The sequence below is a fragment of the Panulirus ornatus genome, chromosome 13 (assembly GCF_036320965.1).
Source record: "Panulirus ornatus isolate Po-2019 chromosome 13, ASM3632096v1, whole genome shotgun sequence".
Lineage (NCBI taxonomy): Eukaryota > Metazoa > Arthropoda > Malacostraca > Decapoda > Palinuridae > Panulirus > Panulirus ornatus.
In genome coordinates this window covers 44,704,549-44,714,867 of record NC_092236.1, presented here as the reverse complement: position 1 = coordinate 44,714,867, position 10,319 = coordinate 44,704,549, and the positions used below count along the sequence as shown (strand labels likewise).

General features: G+C 40.4%; 1 protein-coding gene across 1 annotated transcript in view; it reads left to right on the top strand.

The window, feature by feature from the left end:
- The first annotated feature begins 6,459 nt into the window (after positions 1–6,459).
- The window catches only part of LOC139752826 (glutamate receptor U1-like), a 76,237-nt gene continuing 72,377 nt past the window's right edge, over positions 6,460–10,319 (top strand). Inside the window, exon 1 of the mRNA XM_071668770.1 lies at positions 6,460–6,617. Within this exon, the coding sequence (XP_071524871.1) occupies positions 6,513–6,617 (105 nt within the window). The 5' untranslated portion in view covers positions 6,460–6,512. The remainder of the gene's footprint in view (positions 6,618–10,319) is intronic.

Genomic DNA, 10,319 nt, shown 5'->3' with positions numbered 1-10,319 from the left:
TTTTGATTTTGTACAAAGGCCCTTTGCATGCATTCCGCCAATCCTCAGGCACTTCACCATGATCAATGCATACATCGAATATGCTTACCGACTAATCTACAACACAGTTACCTCCGTTTTTAATAAATCCATTGCAATACCATCCAAACCCGCCGCCTTGCCGGCTTTCAATTTCCGCAAAGCTTTCACTACCTGTTCTCTGTTTACCAAACCATTCTCCCTGACCCTTTCACTTTGCACACCACCCAACCAAAACACTCTATATCTGCAACTGTATCATCAAACACTTTCAACAAACCTTCAAAATACTTACTCTATCTCCTCATCACTTGATCACATTATGACATTCCCATTTGCCCCCTTCACCGTTGTTACCATTTGTTCTCTTGTCTTACGGACGTTATTTAACTCCTTCCAAAACATCTTTTTATTCTCCCTAAAATTTATTGATACTCTCCTACACCAACTCTCATTTGTCCTCTTTTTCACCTCTTGCACCTTTCCCTTGACCTCCTGCCGCTTTCTTTTATACATCTCCAATTTATTTGCGCGACTTCCCTGCAGAAATCGTCCAAACGCCTCATTCTTCTCTTTCATTAACAACTTTACTTCTTACCACCACGCACTATCCTTTCTAATCTGCCCATCTCCCATCTTTCTCATGCCACATGCATGTTTTGCGCAAGCTGTTACTGCTTTCCCCGATACATCCCATTTGCCACCCACTCACCTCACGTCATTTGCTCTCACCTTTTGCCATTCTGCACTTAATCTCTTCTAGTACTTCTTCACACAAGTCTCTTTTCCAAGCTCACTCACTCTCACCACTCTCTTCTCCCCAACATTCTCTCTTTTTTTCTGAAAACCTCTACAAGTTCACACTTTCGCCTCCACAAGACAGTGATCAGACATCCCTCCAGGTGCCTTTCTCAGAATATTAACATGCAAAAATCTCTCTTTTACACGCCTATTAATTAACGCGTAATCCAATAACGACCTTTGACCATCTCTCCTACTCACACATGCATACTTATATGTATCTCCCTTTTTACACCACGTATTCACAACGACCAGTCCTTTTTCTCCTCACAAGTCCACAAGGTCTTCACCATTTCCATTTACAACAATGAACACCCCATGTACACCAATTATACCCTCAACTGCCACATTACTCACCCTCGCATTCAAATCAACCATTACTGTAACCCGGTCTTGTGCATCAAAGTTGCTAACATATTCTCTCAACTACTCACAAAACACTTGCCTCTAATGATTTTTCTTCTCATGACCGGTTGCATAGGCACTCATCCCTCTCCATCTACTTTCAGTTCAACCCATATCAATCTAGAATTTACTTTCTTACACTCTATCACATACTCCCACAACTCCTGCTATAAGAAAACTGCTTCTCTTTCCTTTGCTGAGCCCTAGAGGAGGATGAGCACTCCCCGCTTAACTCCTTCTGTTTCCCCTCTTAGAAATTTAAACACAAGGGGGGTTTATATATATATATATATATATATATATATATATATATATATATATATATATATATATATATATATATATATATATATATATACATATATTCTTTGGTCACATGGACAGAATGAGTGAGGAAAGATTGACAAAGAGGATATAAGTGTCAGAGGTGGATGGAACGAGGAGAACTGGGAGACCAAATTGGAGGTGGAAAGATGGAGTGAAAAAGATTCTGAGTGATCGGGGCCTGAACATGCGGGAGGGTGAAAGGAGTGCAAGGAATAGAGTGAATTGGAACGATGTGGTATACCGGGCTCGACGTGCTGTCTATGGATTGAACCAGAGCATGGGAAGTGTCTGGGGTAAACCATGGAAAGTTTTGTGGGGCCTTGATGTGGAAGGGAGCTGTGGTTTCGGTGGATTACACATGACAGATAGAGACTGAGTGTGAACGAATGTGGCCTTTGTTTTCTTTTCCTAGCGCTACCTGGCGCGCGTGCGCGGGATGGGGAAGGGGTTCCATTTCATGTGTGGCGGGGTAGCGACGAAAAGGAATGAAGGCAGCAAGTATGAATATGTACTTGTGTATATATGTATGTGTCTGTGTGTGTATATGTATGTTTACGTTGAAATGTATAGGTATGTATATGTTCGTGTGTGGGCTTTTATGCATATACATATGTATGTGGGTGGCCTGGGCCATTCTTTCGTCTGTTTCTTTGCGCTTCCCCGTTAACGCGGAAGACAGGGACTAAGTATAGTTAACAGAATAGCTGTTAGAGTAGCTGTTATGTATAATGTTTCGAAACCACAGCTCCTTATCCACATCCAGGCGCCACAGATCTTTCCATGGTTTACTCCAGGCGCTTCACAAGCCCTGGTTCAGTCCAATGAGAGAACGTCACCACATCGTTCCAACTCACTGTATTTCTTGCACGCCTCTCACCCTCTTGTATTTTCAGGCTCCGATAGCTCAAAATCTTTTTCGCTCAATCCTTCCACCTCCAATTTGGTCTCCCGCTTCTTGTTTCTTTCACCTCTCACACACACACAGACACACAGACACACACACACACACACACACACACACACACACACACACACACACACACACACACACAGACACACACACACACACACACACACACACACACACACAGACACAGACACACACACACACACACACACACACACACACACACACACACACACACACACCACTCTAAACCAAGTGCCCATCTATCGACTAGCCCCGGGGAGAGGATGAACTTATGGATTAGATGTAGGCCGATTGCCATGCCCAGGACTCGAAACAATGCTAATTCATGGTCAGGAACGCTGCCATGAAGGTCTTGAGGGAGAGAGAGAGAGAGAGAGAGAGAGAGAGAGAGAGAGAGAGAGAGAGAGAGAGAGAGAGAGAGAGAGAGAGAGAGAGAGAGAGAGAGAGAATATATATTTACTGCGTTATCAACCATCAGTTGTGGGTTTCTGCTCTGAAAACAGATTTCATCGCCCGAAGACTTGTAGCAACCCTTGTCATTTCCAAGGATCAAGAAAACCCCGTGATTCATGATCGGGTATGTAGGCGCTGCTTTGAGAGGCCTTCAGTTCTTTCTCAAGTGCGCGGGAGCAGGAGAGGTAAAGAACTGCGTAAGAGAGAGATTCTCCCCTATCCCTAGGGATAATATATATATATATATATATATATATATATATATATATATATATATATATATATATATATATATATATATATATATATATATATATATATATATATATATATATATATATATATATATATATATATATATATATATATATATATATATATATATATATATATATATATATATATATATATATATATATATATATATATATATATATTCATATATATATATATATATATATATATATATATATATATATATATATATATATTCATATATATATATATATATATATATATATATATATTCATATATATATATATATATATATATATATATATATATATATATATATATATATATATATATATATATATATATATATATATATATATATATATATTTTTTTTTTTTTTTTTTTTACCTCGTCGCTGTCTCCCGCGTTTGCGAGGTAGCGCAAGGAAACAGACGAAAGAAATGGCCCAACCCCCCCCATACACATGTACATACACACGTCCACACACGCAAATATACATACCTACACAGCTTTCCATGGTTTACCCCGGACGCTTCACATGCCTTGATTCAATCCACTGACAGCACGTCAACCCCTGTATACCACATCGCTCCAATTCACTCTATTCCTTGCCCTCCTTTCACCCTCCTGCATGTTCAGACCCCGATCACACAAAATCCTTTTCACTCCATCTTTCCACCTCCAATTTGGTCTCCCTCTTCTCCTCGTTCCCTCCACCTCCGACACATATATCCTCTTGGTCAATCTTTCCTCACTCATTCTCTCCATGTGCCCAAACCATTTCAAAACACCCTCTTCTGCTCTCTCAACCACGCTCTTTTTATTTCCACACATCTCTCTTACCCTTACGTTACTTACTCGATCAAACCACCTCACACCACACATTGTCCTCAAACATCTCATTTCCAGCACATCCATCCTCCTGCGAACAACTCTATCCATAGCCCACGCCTCGCAACCATACAACATTGTTGGAACCACTATTCCTTCAAACATACCCATTTTTGCTTTCCGGGATAATGTTCTCGACTTCCACACATTTTTCAAGGCTCCCAAAATTTTCGCCCCCTCCCCCACCCTATGATCCACTTCCGCTTCCATGGTTCCATCCGCTGACAGATCCACTCCCAGATATCTAAAACACTTCACTTCCTCCAGTTTTTCTCCATTCAAACTCACCTCCCAATTGACTTGACCCTCAACCCTACTGTACCTAATAACCTTGCTCTTATTCACATTTACTCTTAACTTTCTTCTTCCACACACTTTACCAAACTCCGTCACCAGCTTCTGCAGTTTCTCACATGAATCCGCCATATATATATATATATATATATATATATATATATATATATATATATATATATATATATATATATATATATATATATATATATATATATATATATATATATATATATATATTTATATATATATATATATATATATATATATATATATATATATATATATATATATATATATATATATATATATATATATATATATATACATATATATGCTAGCGATTGATTTCAGAAAAGACACGAAGATAAGGAGGTAAGCTTGTAAACAAACAAACAAGTCAAGCATGGATGATCAAAACTATGAACTGAAGTCAGTACCGAAGGAAGCCATTGGCAACAAACAAAGCGATTTAACTGAATCGTTAAGAACATAGGTTTCGATTGCTTTCATGTTCACTTAATTACTTAAGCATGAATAGTTCACGACTTTTCTTTACCACCTCTTCTGGAGTGCACTCCTATTCCTGTGGTCTCATTGAGGGACATGATAAACGTATAAGCTACTTTCTTCATTACTGACTGTTAGGTAGAGTCATGAGGTAAAGTAGTAAAAAACAGCTGTCACGTCATCAAGTAAGTTGAGTAGCACGTCAGAGCTTCCTGCCTGCCTCACCATGCACGGCCTCTCTTACAGTGGTGGTGCATGACGACTGGGTCGATCTCTCCTCCCAGGGGCTTCGCTACCTCGAGCTCCACACTAAGTCAACCTTCGCCTCTGTCGCCGCCTCCCTAGGCCTGGTGGTCCGCTACCACCACTCCAAGCCTCTCGAACTCTACCACAACACACAGTGGCGTGAGTACCTACCCCCAGAGAAAAGGGAGTGTGTAATCCCAGAGGTCGGAAAGTGTGTAATACCAGAGGAAAAGAAGTGTATAATTCTAGAGGGGAGAAAGTGTGTAAGCCCAGAGGGGAGGAAGTGTGTAGGCCCAGAGGGAAAGGAGTGTGTAGGCCCAGAGGGAAGGGAGTGTGTAATCCCAGAGGAAAAGAAGTGTATAATTCCGGAGGGAAGGAAGTGTGTAAGCCCAGAGGGGAGGAAGTGTGTGAGCCCAGAGGGGAGGAAATGTGTAAGCCCAGAGTTAGGGAACTGTGTAAATCTAGGAGTAAGGAAGGGTGTAACCCTAGAGTTAGGGAAGTGTGTAAGCCCAGAGGGAAGGAAGTGTGTAAGCCTAGAGTTAGGGAACTGTGTAAACATAGGGGTAAGGAAGTGATTAAGCTTAGAGGGAAGGAAGTGTGCAAAATCAGAACGAAGGAAGTGTGTAAGATGAGAAGAAAAGAAGTGTGAAAGCCCACTGAGAAGGAAGTGTGTAAGCCCAGAGAGGTAGAAGTGTGTAAGCCCAGAGGAGTGAGTGACCACAAATGACCTGTGTTACTTCAGCACTCGTGACCTAACATAGGGAGCTGTGTTCTTTAATGCACCACAATTATATTCAGCTGATTTTCATGTCAGTTTTGATACATGGGACCAAAAGGTTGTGAGGCTGAAGTGTTTGAGAATATCTGTGTCATCAGCAGTAAACCAAAGATTTCAACTGTAACAGAAATGAATGTCTATACCCTTCATCCCATCCTTGTAATACATGACTGTCATTTCTACCTCTTTAGCATGATGATGTGACTTAGGCAAAACGCCACAACCCTTGAAAGTCATGGTCAGGTCAAAGGTCAAATCATTGCATCTAAGGTCATATCACTGTGCTCAAAGGTCGCTTGACCTTATCTAAGGGGTAAAGCTCTCCACTTCTCAACTACCTACCATTCAAATATGCATATTCTTTCCTTTTCTCCAGTCTGGACTTTTGACCTAATCCTGTTGATCCCATATTCATCTGGTTACTCCACATTTACTCTGCTCATTCCCCTCATCATTACCAGTTATCTTATTTTATCCATTTCTATTTTTGTTCACCTAATGTGACCGTAATATTCTCCTTCCCTGACCTCGTTCAACCCCAGGGTCAGGCACTGTGGCGGGTGTGGTGAGTATAGGTGAGTGTCAGCTCGGGACGACCCTTATGACCATAGGGAGGCGTGCAGGGGTTCCCACCCTGATCCTGGATGTCAAACCTTGTGGACGTCGCCAAGATGACTCCACCACTCTCCCCATCTACAGGGCCAAGGTAAGTCAACTGGTCGTTAAGGTTTAGTGGACATCTCAAGCAATGGCGGAAATGTTTTCGCTGCTGTTGCCGAGGTTCAGGATTATAATGCTGGTATAAAGAAAACATGGAATGATAATCATTATGACCAAAGTTTTCTAAGACAGTTTGTACCAGGCTATCGTTTGCCTTTCTTTCCATCATGTTATAAGGCAATGAAAGCAAGTTACGGCACAAGATCTGGAAATCTTGCTGAGTCAGACACCATAACGTTCAAGCTGTAGAAAAACATTGTACTTCCATTCGCTCTCGCATTAGGTATCCAAGTTTGAATACTCATCTCTTCACAAACCACCTTCCCTTATCTTCCCAATCAATATTGGTCTTTTTCATGAAGTACAACCATACATATGTGTGTGTGTATATATATATATATATATATATATATATATATATATATATATATATATATATATATATATATATATATATATATATATATATATATATATATATATATATATATATACATATATATATATATATATATGTATATATATATATATATATATATATATATATATATATATATACATATATGTATATATATATATATATATATATATATATATATATATATATATATATATATATACATATATATATATATATATGTATATATATATATATATATATATATATATATATATATATATATATATATATATATATATATATATATATATACATATATATATATATATATATGTATATATATATATATATATATATATATATATATATTCCTCGCGTATTCCTCGCGTGTCGTAGAAAGCGACTAGAGGGGACGGGAGCGGGGGGCCGGAAATCCTCCCCTCCTTGTATTAACTTTCTAAAATGGGAAACAGAAGAAGGAGTCACGCGGGGAGTGATCATCCTCCTCGAAGGCTCAGAGTGGGATGCCTAAATGTGTGTGGATGTAACCAAGATGTGAAAAAAGGAGAGATAGGTAGTATGTTTGAGGAAAGGAACCTGGATGTTTTGGCTCTGAGTGAAACGAAGCTCAAGGGTAAAGGGGAAGAGTGGTTTGGAAATGTCTGGGGAGTGAAGTCAGGGGTTAGTGAGAGGACAAGAGCAAGGGAAGGAGTAGCAATACTCCTGAAACAGGAGTTGTGGGAGTATGTGATAGAATGCAAGAAAGTAAATTCTCGATTAATATGGGTAAAACTGAAAGTTGATGGAGAGAGGTGGGTGATTATTGGTGCATATGCACCTGGGCATGAGAAGAAAGATCATGAGAGGCAAGTGTTTTGGGAGCAGCTAAATGAGTGTGTTAGCGGTTTTGATGCACGAGACCGGGTTATAGTGATGGGTGATTTGAATGCAAAGGTGAGTAATGTGGCAGTTGAGGGAATAATTGGTATGCATGGGGTGTTCAGTGTTGTAAATGGAAATGGTGAAGAGCTTGTAGATTTATGTGCTGAAAAAGGACTGATGATTGGGAATACCTGGTTTAAAAAGCGAGATATACATAAGTATACTTATGTAAGTAGGAGAGATGGCCAGAGAGCGTTATTGGATTACGTGTTAATTGACAGGCGCGCGAAAGAGAGACTTTTGGATGTTAATGTGCTGAGAGGTGCAACTGGAGGGATGTCTGATCATTATCTTGTGGAGGCTAAGGTGAAGATTAGTATGGGTTTTCAGAAAAGAGGAGTGAATGTTGGGGTGAAGAAGGTGGTGAGAGTAAGTGAGCTTGGGAAGGAGACCTGTGTGGGGAAGTACCAGGAGAGACTGTGTACAGAATGGAAAAAGGTGAGAACAATGGAAGTAAGGGGAGTGGGGGAGGAATGGGATGTATTTAGGGAATCAGTGATGGATTGCGCAAAAGATGCTTGTGGCATGAGAAGAGTGGGAGGTGGGCTGTTTAGAAAGGGTAGTGAGTGGTGGGATGAAGAAGTAAGAGTATTAGTGAAAGAGAAGAGAGAGGCATTTGGACGATTTTTGCAGGGAAAAAATGCAATTGAATGGGAGAAGTATAAAAGAAAGAGACAGGAGGTCAAGAGAAAGGTGCAAGAGGTGAAAAAAAGGGCAAATGAGAGTTGGGGTGAGAGACTATCAGTAAATTTTAGGGAGAATAAAAAGATGTTCTGGAAGGAGGTAAATAGGGTGCGTAAGACAAGGGAGCAAATGGGAACTTCAGTGAAGGGCGCAAATGGGGAGGTGATAACAAGTAGCGGTGATGTGAGAAGGAGATGGAATGAGTATTTTGAAGGTTTGTTGAATGTGTCTGATGACAGAGTGGCAGATATAGGGTGTTTTGGTCGAGGTGGTGTGCAAAGTGAGAGGGTTAGGGAAAATGATTTGGTAAACAGAGAAGAGGTAGTAAAAGCTTTGCGGAAGATGAAAGCCGGCAAGGCAGCAGGTTTGGATGGTATTGCAGTGGAATTTATTAAAAAAGGGGGTGACTGTATTGTTGACTGGTTGGTAAGGTTATTTAATGTATGTATGACTCATGGTGAGGTGCCTGAGGATTGGCGGAATGCGTGCATAGTGCCATTGTACAAAGGCAAAGGGGATAAGAGTGAGTGCTCAAATTACAGAGGTATAAGTTTGTTGAGTATTCCTGGTAAATTATATGGGAGGGTATTGATCGAGAGGGTGAAGGCATGTACAGAGCATCAGATTGGGGAAGAGCAGTGCGGTTTCAGAAGTGGTAGAGGATGTGTGGATCAGGTGTTTGCTTTGAAGAATGTATGTGACAAATACTTAGAAAAGCAAATGGATTTGTATGTAGCATTTATGGATCTGGAGAAGGCATATGATAGAGTTGATAGAGATGCTCTGTGGAAGGTATTAAGAATATATGGTGTGGGAGACAAGTTGTTAGAAGCAGTGAAAAGTTTTTATCGAGGATGTAAGGCATGTGTACGTGTAGGAAGAGAGGAAAGTGATTGGTTCTCAGTGAATGTAGGTTTGCGGCAGGGGTGTGTGATGTCTCCATGGTTGTTTAATTTGTTTATGGATGGGGTTGTAAGGGAGGTAAATGCAAGAGTCCTGGAAAGAGGGGCAAGTATGAAGTCTGTTGGGGATGAGAGAGCTTGGGAAGTGAGTCAGTTGTTGTTCGCTGATGATACAGCGCTGGTGGCTGATTCATGTGAGAAACTGCAGAAGCTGGTGACTGAGTTTGGTAAAGTGTGTGGAAGAAGAAAGTTGAGAGTAAATGTGAATAAGAGCAAGGTTATTAGGTACAGTAGGGGTGAGGGTCAAGTCAATTGGGAGGTGAGTTTGAATGGAGAAAAACTGGAGGAAGTGAAGTGTTTTAGATATCTGGGAGTGGATCTGTCAGCGGATGGAACCATGGAAGCGGAAGTGGATCATAGGGTGGGGGAGGGGGCGAAAATTTTGGGAGCCTTGAAAAATGTGTGGAAGTCGAGAACATTATCTCGGAAAGCGAAAATGGGTATGTTTGAGGGAATAGTGGTTCCAACAATGTTGTATGGTTGCGAGGCGTGGGCTATGGATAGAGATGTGCGCAGGAGGATGGATGTGCTGGAAATGAGATGTTTGAGGACAATGTGTGGTGTGAGGTGGTTTGATCGAGTAAGTAACGTAAGGGTAAGAGAGATGTGTGGAAATAAAAAGAGCGTGGTTGAGAGAGCAGAAGAGGGTGTTTTGAAATGGTTTGGGCACATGGAGAGAATGAGTGAGGAGAGATTGACC